General features: G+C 54.2%; 1 protein-coding gene across 20 annotated transcripts in view; it reads left to right on the top strand.

Moving 5' to 3' along the window:
* Nucleotides 1-16,580, top strand: part of Dnm1 (dynamin 1) — a 45,453-nt gene that overhangs the window by 27,052 nt on the left and 1,821 nt on the right. For 6 of the 20 annotated variants that reach the window (XM_040736933.1, XM_040736931.1, XM_040736927.1 and 3 more), the window contains exons 12-21: nt 3,372-3,442; nt 3,668-3,719; nt 3,932-3,943; nt 6,336-6,449; nt 9,858-9,967; nt 11,007-11,118; nt 11,507-11,518; nt 12,029-12,199; nt 13,967-14,208; nt 14,554-14,769. In XM_040736933.1, the coding sequence (XP_040592867.1) occupies nt 3,372-3,442; nt 3,668-3,719; nt 3,932-3,943; nt 6,336-6,449; nt 9,858-9,967; nt 11,007-11,118; nt 11,507-11,518; nt 12,029-12,199; nt 13,967-14,208; nt 14,554-14,769 (1,112 nt within the window). Of the gene's footprint in view, nt 1-3,371; nt 3,443-3,667; nt 3,720-3,931; nt 3,944-6,335; nt 6,450-9,857; nt 9,968-11,006; nt 11,119-11,506; nt 11,519-12,028; nt 12,200-13,966; nt 14,209-14,553; nt 14,770-15,195; nt 15,198-16,391; nt 16,429-16,580 lie in introns of all 20 variants that reach the window. The other 14 variants (XM_040736937.1, XM_040736936.1, XM_040736938.1 and 11 more) reach the window with 6 other exon arrangements.

Below are 16,580 nucleotides of genomic sequence, written 5' to 3'. Positions count from 1 at the left end.
CAGCACTTGGGAGGCAGAGGCCAGAGGGTCTCTCTGAATTTGAGGCCAGACTGGTCTACATAGCAAGTTCCAGCCAGGACCACCTAGAGGGACCCTGTCTTGACAACTTCCCTCAAAAGAGAGGAGGGTGGAGCCCAAAGTCCAGCTAGCCTGGTGTGTGCAGTGGTAAACAAGGTAGAAGGTCAGGAAGGACACTCGAGGCTGTCCCCTGGCCTCCATGTGTACCATGGCAACACATGGTTCTCAGGCACCTGACCTACCTCCTCCACAAAATCGCTTCTGCGTGTTGCTGCCCAGTGTCCCCCCTTCTTATCTCCTCCTCCATCCAACCCTTCCTATCTTTCCCTCAAGCCTCCCCCTTTAAGGTGTGTGTGTGTGTGTGTGTGTGTGTGTGTGTGTGTGTGTGTGTGTGTGTGTGAAGACATATAGCTCAGGCGGCTTTGAATTCACTATGTAGCAGAGAATAAACATGAACCTCTGCCTCCCCCAGTACTCAGATTACAGGAATAAGTCACCATGCTCAATTCTTTTTGGGTTTCTCTGTGTGGCTTTGGAGTCTATCCTGGCACTTGCTCTGTAGACCAGGCTGGCCTTGAACTCACAGAAATCTGCCTGCCTCTGTCTCCTGAGTGTTGGGATTAAAGGCATGCGCCACCAACACCGGGCTTAAATTATTTGTCTTTTGTTGTTGTTGTTATTTTTTGTTTTTTTGTGTTTCCAGACAGACTTTCTCAGTAACTATGGAGCCTGTCCTGGAACTCGCTCTGTAGACCAGGCTGGCCTTGAACTCACAGAGATCCACCTGCCTCTGCCTCCCGAGTGCTAGGACTAAAGGCGTGTGCCACCAACGCCTGGCCTTCATGCCCAATCTTTGTAGTGTTGGGGATTGAAGACTGAAGCCAGGACCTCTTCTGTGCTAGGCAAGGACTCTGTCACCAGAGCCACACCCTCTGTCACTAGAGCCACACCCCCAGCTTCACCTCTGTCTCTAGGAATCATATTCTTGCTGTCCGTCATGTCTTTTTCTTTCTCTCTCTTTTTTTTCTGTTTTTCTTTCTTTCTTTTTTTGTTTTTCGAGACAGGGTTTCTCTGTGGCTTTGGAGGCTGTCCTGGAACTCTCTTGGTAGTCCAGGCTGGTCTCGAACTCACAAAGATCCGCCTGCCTCTGCCTCCCGAGTGCTGGGATTAAAGGCGTGGGCCACCAATGCCCGGCTCTGTTTTTCTTTCTTGACAATAATTGCACTACTTAACATCCACTGACTGCCTTTGACATGCTGGGCAAGTGACTCACTTCATCTTAATGTGACTTCACTAGTCCTTTGTGGGCAGAAATGCTTCCTTTGCAGAATGTGGGTCTCAGGAAGGACAGACAGGCTTCAGGCTCCACAGGGAGGAGCAGACTCGGGGCAGGACCCAGCAGCCGCTCTCATCGAGAGTCAGTGCTGGAGATGGTGGTACTTGCCTGGAATCCAAGCTTTCAGGAGGTGGAAGCAGGAGATTTGGGCATTCAAAGTCATCCTCGGCTACATAGGAGTTTGAAGCCAGACTGAGCTGCTGAGACCCTGTCTCACAATACAAAACGCAAAGACACCTTTACCTCTCAGAATCTGCTGTGTGCGTGTGTGTGTGTGTGTGTGTGTGTGTGTGTGTGTGTGTGTGTTCCCCATCACAGCCTAGAATGTTCCTATGCTTTTGAACATGGAGAGACTTTCTTTTTTTTGGTTTTGGTTTTGCTTTCTGAAACAGGGTTTCTCTGTGTAGCCCTTGCTGTCCTGGAACTCACTCTGTAGACCAGGCTGGCCTTGAACTCACAGAGACCTGCCTGCCTCTGCTTCCCCAGTGCTGGGATTAAAGGCGTGCGCCACCATCGCCCAGCTAATGTCTTTCATTCTCAGGTCACCCTAATCTATTTCATTTTCTGGTGGCCATTAGTTTGTTCCCGGTTTTCTTCCATTACAAATTATGCCACAGCCAAGAATGTTGACACAGGCCTATTGCCCTTGCTACTGGGAAGACTGAGGTATGAGGAGCACTTAAATCTAGGAGTTCAAGTCTAGCCTATGCAGCAAACATCAATAGCTTATCTCAGAGAAGAAGAGGAAGATAAAGGAGGAGGAGGAGGGAAGGAGAAGACGGAAGAAGAAGAAAATGAAAAAGAACAAACAAAAGGGGAAAACTTTACATGCTTTAAACATTCTGGCATCTATATCTTTGATTATTTAATGAATTTATCTGAGCTATAATTATAGAAAGGTGTGTGCTCATTTTAATGTTAAGAATTACTGAACTGTCCTCCACAAAATTACACTAATTACTATCGGTGGTATCTGTTGCCTCACTTATGTAGGTACCTTAGCAGTACAAAAATAAGTATTGCGGGGCTGGAGACATGGCTCAGAGGTTAAGAGCACTGACTGTTCTTCCAGAGGTCCTGAGTTCAATTCCCAGCAAACACATGGTGGCTCACAACCATCGATAATGAGATCTGGTGCCCTCTTCTGGCCTAGAGGCATACATGCAGACAAAACACTGTATACATAATAAATAAATAAATCGTTAAAAAAATAAGTATTGCAATTCTGGGGCTGGAGAGATGGCTCAGAAGTGAAGAGCACTAACTGCTTACAGAAGCTACTCACAACCCCAGTAACTCTAGTTTAAGGGGGAATCTGATGCCCTCTTCTGGCCTCAGTGGGCACTGCATGCACATTGTGCGCATACACAAATGCAGGCAAAACTTCCATGCACACAACATAAATAATAATCAATAAATCTTTACAAAGTAAAAAAAGAAAAGAATTACAGTTCCATCTTCCTATGCATGTGCCTATCCTGACCCTTTATCAATACTTATTATTTGTTAGGGTTAAGAAGGATCTTATTGTGTTATCTAAGAGCTCATTATGAACAAGGGTGAACAAATTGTACAGATTTTTGTTTTGTTTTTGAGACAGGGTTTCTCTGTGTAACTCTGGCTGTCCTGGAACTTGCTCTGTAGGCCAGGCTGACCTCGAACTCATGGATCCACCTGCCTCTGCCTCCTGAGTTCTGGGATTAAAAGCATGTACCATCACCCCCTGGCTTTTTTTAAAGGTTTTGCTAGCATATATTAATTACATATAATAATGGGTTTCAGTTCTTCCGTATTCTCATTGGCTGTTAGCATGTCTTCTGTGAAACATCATCCATGTTCTTTGGCTGTTCTGGCCTCTGTTTCTTTGGTCTTTCAGTTATTGACTGTAGGGACTTCTTACTTACTATGGGTGCTAACCTTCTAAGTGTGCTGAGAGTATCTCTCTCCTAGCTTGTCAGGCATGCTTAAACTTTGTGGCATCTTTTCTATGTGCTCACCGACTTGTGGACCTCTGAAGGTCATGCTTCTCATCGACATTGAGCTGGCTTACATGAACACCAACCACGAAGACTTCATAGGCTTTGCCAAGTGAGTGCCCCCAGGGCTGTGGGGTGGCCCCGTGTGTGTGTGTGTGTGTGTGTGTGTGTGTGTGTGTGTGTGTGTGTGTGTGTCCGGGCACAAATGTATATACATGTGCACACGTGTGCATTAGATCCCAGTTCTTCCAACGTAGCCCTCTAAGTTCTGTGCCCCCATGAGCAGTGGTTCTGGGCTTCTTGAGAGTTTTGAGACTCCTCCTTCTGCCCCCACTAGTGCTCAGCAGAGGAGCAACCAGATGAACAAGAAGAAGACTTCAGGGAACCAGGTGAGTGGCCCCAGTGCCCCAATCCGAGGGGTGGAGGGTTCGGGATGGACTTGGAGCTCTGAGGAAACCTCCCCCTCCCAAGGGGAGGGGTCCCATGGGGGCCAGAGAGCCTGTCCGTCATTTGCCAGCCACAAGCTTCCCACTCTGCCTCAGTAATCCTCTCTCCTCTCTCCCCAATGCTTCTCGCGGTTGCTATGGTTACCTCTTTGCAGGATGAGATTCTGGTGAGTACCAGGAGGGGAGGTGGAGTCTCATTGGTGATGGGGATCTGCACGTGGGCAGAGGGTACCCTTCGGCTTGGGCACCTTGGACATACCAGCACGTGGACTCCACGCCTGCTCGCAGGGCAGAGAAGGCCCAGCCATGCGCACAGTCCCATCCACCCATCCATAAGTGTGCACAGGCCAAGCACCTGCTGCGGGCAGAGATGGACTGCGTGGGGATGGGTGGGCCCCGTGCTAGGTAGGCGCACTTTAAATGTCTGTGAGATGAATGTTTGGGTGAGTGGATACGAGCAGGCACCTCTTTTTTTTTTTTTTCAAGACAGGGTTTCTCTGTATTGCTTTGTTTGGAGGTTGTCCAGGAAATCTCTATGTAGGCCAGGCTGGCCTTGAACTCACAGAGATCCGCCTGCCTCTGCCTCCCCCAGTGCTAGGACTAAAAGCATGCACCACCACTACCCGGCGAGACAGGCACATTTTTAAAGAAGCTGACAATGACCTCCAATGGAGAGTTAGGAGATGATGAAAAATCACGAGCCCAGTCCCCCCCCAACCTGGCTTGTGCAGAAACAGCTCTTCTCGGTAGCCCTTGCTGGGCTTCAGCCGTACACATGAGTACTGGGATCCTCTGGGATCCTCTGGGATCCTCGGCAGTTCCCACATAGTTTCCAAAGGCTGTGATTGGTTAAATATCTGAATCTTGGCTATCTCTGGCCCCAGATCCCAGGTCCCAGAGCAGCGGGTGCTAAAGAATGAAGATGTAACAGAGCTGTATCTCAGACACAGCTCAGACAGCGCCCAGATCCCTCCCTCGCCCCTTGGAGACCCAGACCTATAGACAGGACCCCGGTTGGGCCTCTGAGGGAACCTCTACCTCAGGGGCTCTAGACCTAGGAGAGTTAGGTGAGCAGGGGAGGGGGTGGGGTTAGGAGGGCAAAGGCTGTAAGTAGGTCAGGAAGCAGAGGGTGAGACCTGGGACAGGAGGGAGCTCAGCTCCACAGGCGAGGCGTTGAGAGATCCCCCCAGAGGGTGGGAGAGCGTCGGCAGGGTGCCTGGCTCCTGCAGCCCTGCTAACTGACCAAAGCAGTGCTGTTGCCCCTCTGCTCAGACATTGATAGATTGTGTGATTTAAATTCTCAGTGAGGTTCTTAAAGCCTGAGAGGGTCAGGAGAGCCTCCAGGGCTATGCCACCAGCCCCAGGCCCCATGGGTCAGAGAAGCATCCAGTGAGGTCAGGGCCGAGAGGAAACAGAAGCAAGCCTTTCCTCCTCTGTCAGAATTACTGCCAGGGCCCGGGCCCGGGCCCGGTCCTAACCTTGATGGAGGTGTCCAAGGTCTGTGTGATGTTTGGGGATAGACTACTTGCTGCTGTGAAAGTGGGCTCTTGCTGGTTATTCTGAGCTTTTGGTAGGAAGTTCAGCCCTGGACAACGTGTGGCTGGCTCTTCCTCTTCCAGCTGCTCTGGGGACTGTCACAGCTTAGCGGTCATTTATTCATGACACCAAAGCATTTTTCATCAGTCCCTGACTGCCCAGAGCTATGCAAGGTGATAAGGGATACAGGAAAATTCATGCATTAGCTGGGAAGTTTGCATAAGTGGATGATATCCTCTTCTTCCTTTCCCCACAGGGAGAGGGGAGAAGGAGGGAGGGTGGGAGGGAGAGAGAGAGAGAGAGAGAGAGAGAGAGAGAGAGAGAGATTAACATTGCAGTCCCTGTTACAGAAGCAAACAGAGGAGACTGATCAGAGGTCATTGCTGTGCTCATGACTGACGTGGGGGGCAGGGAGGGCGGCTCACCACGGAACTCTGAGCAGATGCCAAAGGGCCAGGCAAAGCGGGAGAAGCGCGGTGAACGCAGAGTTCTCAGCTCAGAAACACATGTCAGGCCGGGCGGTGGTGGCGCACACCTTTAATCCCAGCACTCGGGAGGCAGAGGCAGGTGGATCTCTGTGAGTTCGAGGACAGCTTCCAAGACAATACAGAGAAACCCTGTCTCGAAAAACCAAAAAAAAAAAAAGAAAGAAAGAAACACATGTCAGAGTAGACCCTCAAGAGACACTTGGAGTCACCTTGCCCAAGTAGAGGGCAAACTCTGCTTGCACACTCTTAGCCACAGGGAGCTAGCTCACCCTCCATCAAAGCGGCCGTCCTTGGCTCACAGACACGTCTCTCTGGCTGCTGTAGGAGGCTCTCCTGCTCCACTGCCTTCTGCTTTTCTGTCTTCTGCTCTGTCCACTTGTGGTTCGAGCCAGGGCAGGTCTGGCCCCCACCTTCTCTGACCATTCAGGCCTCAGAGAATTGGGGAGGGGGCTTTTGACTGCCTCTTCCCTCGTCCCATCCTCCATGGGGAAGCCTGGCCCCTGCCCACTGACCTCCTGGCCCCTCCCCGCCCCAGGTTATTCGAAAGGGGTGGCTGACCATCAACAACATCGGGATCATGAAAGGAGGCTCCAAGGAGTACTGGTTTGTGCTGACCGCAGAGAACCTGTCCTGGTACAAGGATGATGAGGTGAGTGGAGACCACTGGCTGTCAAGGGCCGGGCTCAGAGCACACCGTCGATGACAACAGTGGGCTAGACCACACCCCAGCCGCCTGAAAAGACGGGTATGAGGGCAGGGTGTACACCCAGGGAGGTACCCTCTCACCCAGGCGGGAGGGGAGGGTGGCAGGCATGGAAGCGCCCTGGCGTGGTGAGCAGGGGCGCTGGGTGCTGCTCCCCGACACAGCAGCCCAGTGGCCTTCCTGTTTTCTCACTCCAGGGCGTGCCGCCTCCTCTGTGGCCCCTACAGGACCATGACACACACATGTCCAGCTGCCAGACACTCAGTTAACCCCTGCATTCAAGTGCCCTCAGCTCCTGCCCACCAAGGCAAGCTGCTCAGGAGACCTCCAGGGCAAAGGGACCAGTAGCAATGATGGCTGCAGAGCCACCCCACGGACAGCCCCCTGCCTCCTAGGGCACCCAGAGGCCCCCCCACTCCCCTCCAGTTACTGGTCTCCTTTAAGAATGAGTCTGTTTGGCTTTCACATCTGGATTCCAGAGGTGACCATCATCGAGAGGAGGGGCGGTGACAGGGGGTGTTTTGGTAATGAACTCCAGCTGGCCTAGGAGTGGGGGAAGGGACCCTCTTCCTCCTGAGGGGGCTGCCATGAAACAGGCTGTTCTCAGTGGGGTAGTGGCATTTTAGAGTGGTGGCTTGTGATTTGGGCCACCAAGCTCCCTCCTTGATCACTGTTATCCTCCAAGCCTGTCTCAGGACGGGGCCCCACCTCCCCACCTTGGGCGGGGTCCTCTGTTACTGGCGGGGGCGCCAAGCCATCTGGACCTCATTACCACAACCCTGGCCTCTCCTCGAGCCCAGGGGCCCCTGGAAGGGATGGAGTACGAGGTGGTGTGGGGCTGGAAGGTGGCTTCCTACCCTGTCACCCTGGCAGTCCCCTTAGGCAGCCCCCACGGGTCTCATGTTCCCTAGCCAAGATCCTTTATACAGAGTTGGGGGATGGGGATGGTGGCCCCTCATCTGGCTACCCTGGTGAACCAAACTGAAAGGGGTTTCTATATACTCAGGGTGATTTTTTTTTTTTACTTTCGTGTATAGATTTGAGTTTGGTCGTATGCGGAATCTGACTGAGTAGTATATGAGAGGTGGGGTCTGCGTGCGTGTGTGTGTGTGTGTGTGTGTGTGTGTGTGTGTGTGTGTGTGTGGTGTGTGTCTCATGGGTGTTGTGGGGGGTGTTGTGAGTGTGTTAGGGGTGTAAACACCTAGGTGTGCATTTGTGTGTTTGCATGTGACTTCATTGTCTGTGCTTGTGTGTCCGAGTGGGGTGGGGTGGGAGAGAGTGTGAATGAGGGATATTTGAGAATATGTGTATGTGTTTGGGAGGTGAAGCTGGGGGAAGGGGACTTCCCATTGTGAGGCTGCGTGTCTGAGTGTGAGCGCGTGCACTTGAGTGTGTCTGGGCATGGGAGTGTGCTTTCAAGCTGGGGTGCACAGATGTGTGCCTCCCCGCTCTGGAGTGTGAGTGCTGAAGTGCATTGTCTGGATGTGAGCGCCTTTTTGCACTAGGATATCTGGAGTTTGGGCTTGGGCAGGGGTTTGGTCCCCTCTGCCCAGCCGCATGTCTTTGGGTTGGGGAAGCATCTTGTCAGACAGGCAATCACCCACATCACCAGCTCCGACAACCCCCCCCATCTTCTCCGTCTTCCTCCGCTGCCCTCCCCCATCACCACAACCTCCCGACTGTCCCGACTATCCCCATAACAGGATGGCAGTCCCATAGCTCTGCATCTCCTCCCAGCCCACCCTGTGCCCCACAGCTCCCTGTCCCAGGTCCAGGCTCTGGTTCTGGAAGACAGCAGGGTTGGTGCGGCTCTCCAGCGACGGTGCCGAGGGTCTAACCCAGCCCAGCCTAACCAATGTGCAGACTACTGTACAATTTGGGAGTCCTGAACAGGTAGTCTAAACACTGGGTAGACGGAGTGGAGGTATCCTCTGGTGCATCCAGGCGGCAGCATCTGTCCATCCGGTGGGAGCTTTGGTCCCATCCCCTAAAGAGACGATGCCCCCAGCCCCAGCTCCCATGTCCCCCAGCCCCAGCCAGCCAGCCGTGGTCCCTCTCTGCTCCCGACTCCCCTTCTGCCTCCTTTGACGTGGCAGGGGTGAGCGGGAGCTGGGCTGGAAGGAGGGGCCTGGGGAGGGGGCCGGCAGGAAGGGAGGGCTGGGGGAGGAGGCCACTCCTACCTAGTGTCCAACCCTGAGCACAAGGCGGCCTCCCTAGATGGGTTCCAGATGTTCCCTGGCCGCGTGTGCAACTTCCTCCTCTCCTCCCCCAGCCGCCCTCTGGGGCTCCGGGCCACCCGCCTGGCATAAAGAGGGCTTTATGTGGCTGCATAGGCCAGGCGGGTGTGTGGGGCAGAGGGGTGGAGATGGACGCCAGGGTGGGAAAGCAAGGTCCTCCTAAACCCAGCCCCCACCTGAGATCCGAAGCCCAGACAGGCCCGGTGGTGTTGGACGGGTGGGCCAGGAGATACAGGCAACAGAAACTTGTCCTCCTTCCTGGTGCCCCATCTGAGGTGCCTCCTCCCAGGATCCCTGAACCCTTCCCCTGGGATACAGAGCCTACAGACACAGCTGCATCTGTCCACAGATTTATATAACGTCCTCCACAAAAGAACACACCACCATGTCTGGGCCACTACGCAAACCATATGTAAGACGTTCCGTTCCCTAGTCTTACGTTCCGTTCACAATGGCCACACATACCCACGTCGCCAAACACGGTCACATTACCACGTGGTCCAATGCATACGTGCACCTATGTCCCGTAGACACAAGAGCACACAATGGTGACAGACTTGCCTGGCCTTGTAACAACCACACAGCCACACACATGTGCTCACAGACATACAATTTCCAGGCTTGTGCTGCGTGTCTGATTGGTAACACATGGGTGGCTGGAGAGGGGGAGTGGGCTGAGCCTCCAGGGCTAGTGTAGCCCCCCCCCCCGCAATCTCTGTAGTCAGGAAATGAAGTCAGAGGCAGCCAGGCTGGAGGCTAGAGAGCCTCATATAAGCCATCCCAGCCCGAGGCCCAGCCTGGCCTGTCTCTAGAACTTGCTTTGGGTGAGATGAGGGAGACCCCCTTTGCCTCAATGCCTTCCCCAGCCCCTCAAGCTATGGCACATATACATGGCCTCTAGGGTTGGCTTGAGAGCCATGGGGTGGGTAGGGAAGCCCAGGCGGGGTCAGGGCTCCAAGGCCAGGATTTACGGTATGGCACCACGTGTGGTGGCAAGGACTAGAGCCCAAGACTACTTTGAGCGTTCACAATCCCAGGTGCTCACCCACATGGGACACTCTAAGGCGTGACGGCATGGCGGCCCAGACTGACCCCTCGTTCCTGCCCCTCCCAACAGGAGAAAGAGAAGAAGTACATGCTGTCTGTGGACAATCTGAAGCTTCGTGATGTGGAGAAGGGCTTCATGTCAAGCAAGCATATTTTTGCCCTCTTCAACACAGAGCAGAGGTGCCTGGCTTGCCCCTGGCTGAGCTGCTGAGACCCCAGCCCCTGCAAGTCCCAAACCACCCTGCAGTGTAGAAAAGGGGTTCACAAATCCAGGGGCCTGTCCTCAGACAGCGGCTAAGTTTCTCCCGAGTGCCAGATCATGTTTAGGCACCCTCCTCCCCTTACCCATCCCTCCTCTCCCCTCCCCTTGCGAGTCCCCTCCCTCCTTGTTTCACAGCCTCTCACCTAGTGTCTGCTTGGCACAGAACACTGCCCGGAGCTAGAAACAAAAAAATCTAAAGCCCCAGTGTCCTCTGGGATGGGCTTAGGACTAGACCTCACTTCTCCAGTTCCAGGCTGGCTCTGATATGGGCTCTTTCCTACTCAGATGCCATCTGGAAGTCTCCAAAAAGCCAGGGAGGGTACTGAAGGGGCCTGAGACCCAAGCCAGGGAGGGTGCTGAAGGGGCCTGAGACCCAAGCCAGGGAGGGTGCTGAAGGGGCCTGAGACCCAAGCCAGGGAGGGTGCTGAAGGGGCCTGAGACCCAAGCCAGGGAGGGTGCTAAGGGGCCTGAGACCCAAGCCAGGGAGGGTGCTAAGGGGCCTGAGACCCAAGCCAGGGTTGCACTGCCTGACTATACAGCCTTCCTTCTGTTTTGAGATGATCTCAGTCTCATTTGAGTAGTCCAGGCTGGACTCAAACTGAAGATTGTCCTGCCTCAGCCTCTGAGTACAGGCTTTGTCTCCCCTCCCGGTCCCCCAGCTGAGAACCGTACTCAGGGCCTTATGCTTGCCAGGCAAGTGCTCTACCCCTGAACTAAGTCCCCAGCCCCTCGAGTAAGGGCATTAAGAGTGTGCACCATGCCTGACTTCAGTCCCTTGAAGCATCCCAACGACCAGAGCAGACAGGAGTCGAACACTGAGGCTTGAAGAGGGGTGGGACCTTGCCTAAAGTCAACAAGAAAGCCTGGGATGGATACCCTAAAGCCCACACATGTCCCCATCCCCTGAGCGGGGTGGGGCTTCTCCTCATCTTCCTGCCCACCTACCCGGTCCTGCAGGAATGTCTACAAGGATTACCGGCAGCTGGAACTGGCATGTGAGACGCAGGAGGAGGTGGACAGCTGGAAGGCTTCTTTCCTGAGGGCTGGCGTGTACCCTGAGCGTGTTGGGGTGAGTGGTGTGGAGCGAGGGGAGGGGCCGGCTGCTTGTCCCTGGGGGTTCCAGGGCACCAGGCTTTGAGAGGTTCTGAGGCCTTATTTGATGCAAAGAGCAAGCTACCTCCATGAGTTTGGAACAAAGCCCTCTGGCTTCCCCATTTCCCTCCAGCGGATGCCAGAGAGCATCTCCTGAACTTCCATACACTGGTGGCTTCAAGTTACCTTGTCACATCTCCCTCTGTTACTGCTGCAGTGTCTACAGGTACTAGGGTTTGGGTACACTGCACTAGGCTCACAAAAATTCTCTCTGTTTTTCTCTCTTTGTCTATTTCAAATGTTCTCCCTGGTGGCCATGGTGGCAATGTTGATATGGCTTCTGTGGCTCTGATGTGGACTTCCAGGACAAGGAGAAAGTAAGTGTGCCCTCCCCCTGCCAAGTAAAGGAACTTGGAGATGATCTTTTCCAATGTATAGGTTGAGAAATGGGGATGAACCCTAGTAGAAGGACCAACGATGGTGGGGTGTGGCTCAGTGGCCGTACAGCACGCTGCACACGTATCACCAGCATGAATGCGCAACCAGTTACCAAATACCCACAGCCAAGTTGTCATGGCAGCAAACACCAGACTGAAGAGGGCCTTCTTCTGAGACGTCAAGGATTCTGTAGTGTCAGTTGTTCAGACCAGGCCTCCGTGTTTGACTTCAGAGAAATGGGGACGAATTCTAGCCACCAGGGTCAGAGTCAAGTCAAAGCTGGACGTGGGGTGTCTGGGGTCCTGGGAGGCACAGTGGTGAGCCTAGAGTCCCAGCTGTCCTCAGTGCTCTGTGCAGCAGGCACCCTTGCAGGGGCTGAGGGCTTAGGGACACTGGGAGTCTGATTGCACAGGCCCTGCCATTCCGATGCCCTGTGTTCCCAACAACAGGCCAGTGAGACGGAGGAGAATGGCTCTGATAGCTTCATGCACTCCATGGACCCTCAGCTGGAGCGGCAGGTGGAGACCATCCGGAACCTGGTAGACTCGTACATGGCCATTGTCAACAAGACCGTTCGTGATCTCATGCCTAAGACCATCATGCACCTCATGATCAACAATGTATGTCCGTAGCTGTTGGGGGGTGCAGGGTAGTTGTGTGGGACCAAGTGGCCAGCTGGCTTATCTTTTCTTACTGTATTATCTATATATGCACAGGGCAGGAGAACACAAGCCATCTGTCTTTGTGTTGGTCATGGGACAACTTGAGGGAGGTGGTTCTCTCCTTTCACCATGAGGGTCTCAAGTTTTGAACACAGGTCATCAGGCTTTGAACAAGCACCTTCACCTACTAAACTGTCCCATAATCCTCAAGACCTTCATTTTTTATTTATTTACTTATTTTCAAGACAGGCACTCGAGGCTGCCCTTGAATTCACAGAGACCAGCCTGCCTTTGCCTCCCAAGTGCTGGGAGTAAAAGCTTGGACTACTATGCCTGGTTCCAAAATCCTTAATTTTATAGTATTTATTTTAAGCCTATGATATCCAAAATATTGTTGTTTTGACTTTTGAGATAGGGTCTTGCTGTGGAGCTCAGGCTGACTCAAACTTGTGGGTGACCTCTACCTGGCTCTCTCCATCTCCTGAGTGCTGAGGTGACAGGCATGTCCCACAATAACTGACTCCAATCTAAAAAATATTAGTTAACATATGTTGCATACTATTTTCCCATTAAGCTTTTGTAAACCCACTCCAGATGTTACATGTCTGGTGGAAATGCCATCTTAATTTGAATTTCAGGGAACTTGCAGTTGAAAAGTAGGTTGACCCAGATACCCATGCTCTTCAGGAAGAGCGAGGAGTCTGCACTCCTTGGGATGAAACACAGCCCACAGAACCACCACAGACTGTGACTTAGTGAAAAAGCAGGGCCCCAGGAAAACAGAAGTGGGTCGTGGTGAGCCTCCGTCTATGGTTTCCTAGTGTGACCCATGATGGTAATAACAGAGCTGAGGACAGCATTGCCTATGAAGGATGAGCAGCAGAGCCTGGCACAGGCAGGTGTTCAGTACATCTTTGGTAAGGAGTCAGTGAAATTGGAGTAGGCTACAATGGTGTCAGCAAGTCACAATATTGCCCCACACTGGGGCAATCTTTTTTGTTTGTTTGTTTTTTTGAAACAAGCTTTCTTTACATAGTCCTGGCTGTCCTGGAACTCACTCTGTAGATCAGGCTGGCCTTGAACTCACAGAGATCCACCTGCCTCTGCCTCCTGAGTTCTGGGGTTAAAGGTGTGCGCCACCACCGCCTGGCACTGCCTGGGGATTTAAAATGGGAATTAAACCTCCACTACACACGCTAACACCTTTCATTCAATCCAAGGACACATTATAATTATATATATTTATTACTTTCTTTCTTAGGGACTCAGGAAATTTTTTTGTTTGTCTGGTTTTTTTTGTTGTTAGTTTGTTTTGTTTTTTGAGACAGGGTTTCTCTGTGTACCTTTAGAGCCTATCCTGGCACTCACTCTGTAGACCAGGCTGGCCTCGAACTCACAGAGATCCGCCTGCCTCTGCCTCCCGAGTGCTGGGATTAAAGGAGTATGCCACCAACGCCCCTCAAGAGACTCAGGACATTTTAAACTATCTTCTTCCATATTTTGGCCCTGAGAAAGGCTCATAATCTTAGTAGGCAGTTGTCCTAGTGGCATGCTAGGTTCTGAGCCACATCCCAGATCCCAGACCGAGGGCAGGTTTAAGAAAAGGACATTTGATGGGGTTTGAAGAGACCTGGGTTTAGGCACCAAACAGAAGGTCTGGAGAAGGTCTGGCCAGCGACAGAGTGGCATGGTCATCGGGTTCCTTCCGTTTCTGCCCGCTCACAGACCAAGGAGTTTATCTTCTCGGAGCTGCTGGCCAACCTGTACTCTTGCGGGGACCAGAACACACTGATGGAGGAATCGGCCGAGCAGGCTCAGCGGCGCGATGAGATGCTGCGCATGTACCACGCACTAAAGGAGGCTCTCAGCATTATCGGCGACATCAACACGACCACCGTCAGCACGCCCATGCCCCCGCCCGTGGACGACTCCTGGCTGCAGGTGCAGAGCGTACCGGCCGGACGCAGGTACCAGGGCCGGCCCCCACGGCCCCAAAGCCCCCCAGCCCGGGGCCCGCGGGAGGAGGGCCGGGACCGGGCAGTGGCGCGCCCGGGTCTCGGGGGCTCCCACCTGGAGCGAGGGGCGGAGCTTAGAAGAGGGCGGGGCCTGTCGCGGGGCGGGGCTTGCCGTGAGCGCTGGCTGCAGGACGGGTGGCGCCGCTGGGGGACCAGGCTTCGGCTCTGATGCTGTCCGCGGTGGGCGGGGCTTGCTGCATGGGCGGGGACAGCCTGGACTGGGGGCGGGGTCCCTGTTGGGGGCGGAGCCGCTCATCTCTGCTCCTCGCTTCTTCTGCCCTTGTCGCCCGGCTGTAGATCGCCCACGTCCAGCCCCACGCCACAGCGCCGAGCCCCCGCCGTGCCCCCAGCCCGGCCCGGGTCGCGGGGCCCTGCTCCTGGGCCTCCGCCTGCTGGATCCGCCCTGGGGGGGGCGCCCCCCGTGCCCTCCAGGCCGGGGGCTTCCCCTGATCCCTTCGGCCCCCCTCCCCAGGTGCCCTCGCGCCCCAACCGCGCCCCACCTGGGGTCCCCAGGTGAGTAGGGGCTGAAAGCGGCGGGAAAGGCCGCCAGGCGGATGTGATTGGGTGGGAGGTGGAGCCGAATTCTAGATCCTTGGCCTAGCAGGGGAAGCGACCCTCTCCATCCCAGGCGCTGGGGTTGGTGGTGCAAGACCAAGGGGACCTGCCGCCACGGGCTGACGGCCCTGCCCTGCAGGGGGCGCTGAGTCCCGGAGGTGGTCTTTTCTGGGGAGGGGGCTCTGGGACTTATACCACCTGCCCCCTCCTTTTCAGCACTTGCATGGCGCTTCCTTCTTTTTTCATTTTCTCTTCATTCTTCCCACACTTTGCATTTCTAACCCTTGCCCTCCATTCTCCTCCATTCCATCCTCCACTCACCCGCCCAGCTCCTGGTGAGTCTACCTCACATCTAGGGCTCTGACCCCCGATCCTTCCTTTGAGCCGTGTGGATTTCTTCAGTTACATTCAGAACTGCCTTGATGCCCCACTTGCCAGCCCTGACTCTTTTAAGCTGCCCCAGGGTGATGTCCAGCCTCTGGCGCACAGGATCAGGCCAGGCTGTGATTGTATGACCAGCAAGGTGTGTGATGTGTGTGTGGGCGTGCACACGGGTGTGAATGTGAGAGTGGCACCCAGGCATGGAGTAGGATAGGAAGCAGCTGGGGAAGGGATCTGAGAATTGTGGACAATCTGGGGGTCTGGAACCAGATGGCGGGTGCGGGGCAGGGACAGGAACTGAAGACTGCCCTACTGCCAGAGATCTCTAGGGAAAAGAAACACACTCCATCCCTTGGCTTTGCCTTCTTGGTCCATGACTGGCTTTCCAGGAAGTTCACTCCAATAGCTGACTGCCCGGTTTCCACTGACCATGGTCTTTGAGAAAGAACACATTATCAGACAGACCAATAGCATCTGCTTGGGATTCTAGATGGCTGAAGGGCAGAGCTGGGGTCTGAACCCACATACCAAACGAGGCATGATAGGCCTGCTCTATGGGACTCTAATGATGAAAGGTAGGGTGAAGGCAGGCGGCATGTCCTGGGACTGGGAGTCCAGAGATGCTGCTGGTCCGTTTCCCTTTAGCAAGTCATCTTCCCTCCTAGGGCGCCAGCTTCCTTTCTCCTGTGTAAGTGCTATGCCACTTTTCCAGGGTGGTAACAGAACGTGACTGGCCGTAGGGTGGGGCAGGCTGTAGATTTGTGGAGACAAAATGCTGCACAAAACCACGGAAGGTTATTGGGCAAAGCAATGACAACTGGGTCCTAGGATGCAAGCCCTTGTTTATCCCTGTCGGCACACCAGGCCTGAGTGTGCAGGGAGCTGGTGCAAAGGCCTTCTGTGTGCAGGCGAGCTTCTGTGTTTTGACAGCTCATGCGTGTGCTTCAGTGTGCCGAGTGGCTGCATGTCCCAGATCCGTGCTGCACGTATTGGCCGGCAATGGTGCAGGGCACTGGGAGGTGGGAGGGGAGATGTATGCGTGTTTGTGGGCATGTGTGTTAGTGTGTGCATGCAGGGCCTTGAGGCCTCACAGCATGTGTGTGCACGCCCAGGCGTGTGCGTGCGTGTGTCCCCCAACCCCACGCCTGGCCCTCCTGTGTGTTTGTGAACTGCCCTGTTGATTTCGTGCTGTCTTTCAGAATCACTATCAGTGACCCCTGAGGAGTATCAGCTACGGTAGGTTATGCTCTCAGCCTGCTGCATGAAGTGTGTCTGCCCCCCTCCCTCCTCGATGCACCAGCTCCATGCTGAGGACAACCTTGGGGCCTCTGAGCCAGGCCCCTCCTCCTCCTGCAGCTCTAGACTCCCTCTTCCTGTCCTCTGCCAGC

Source organism: Mesocricetus auratus, unplaced genomic scaffold (assembly GCF_017639785.1).
Source record: "Mesocricetus auratus isolate SY011 unplaced genomic scaffold, BCM_Maur_2.0 Super-Scaffold_100172, whole genome shotgun sequence".
NCBI classification, from domain to species: Eukaryota; Metazoa; Chordata; class Mammalia; order Rodentia; family Cricetidae; genus Mesocricetus; species Mesocricetus auratus.
This window is presented reverse-complemented; position numbering and strand designations above follow the sequence as displayed.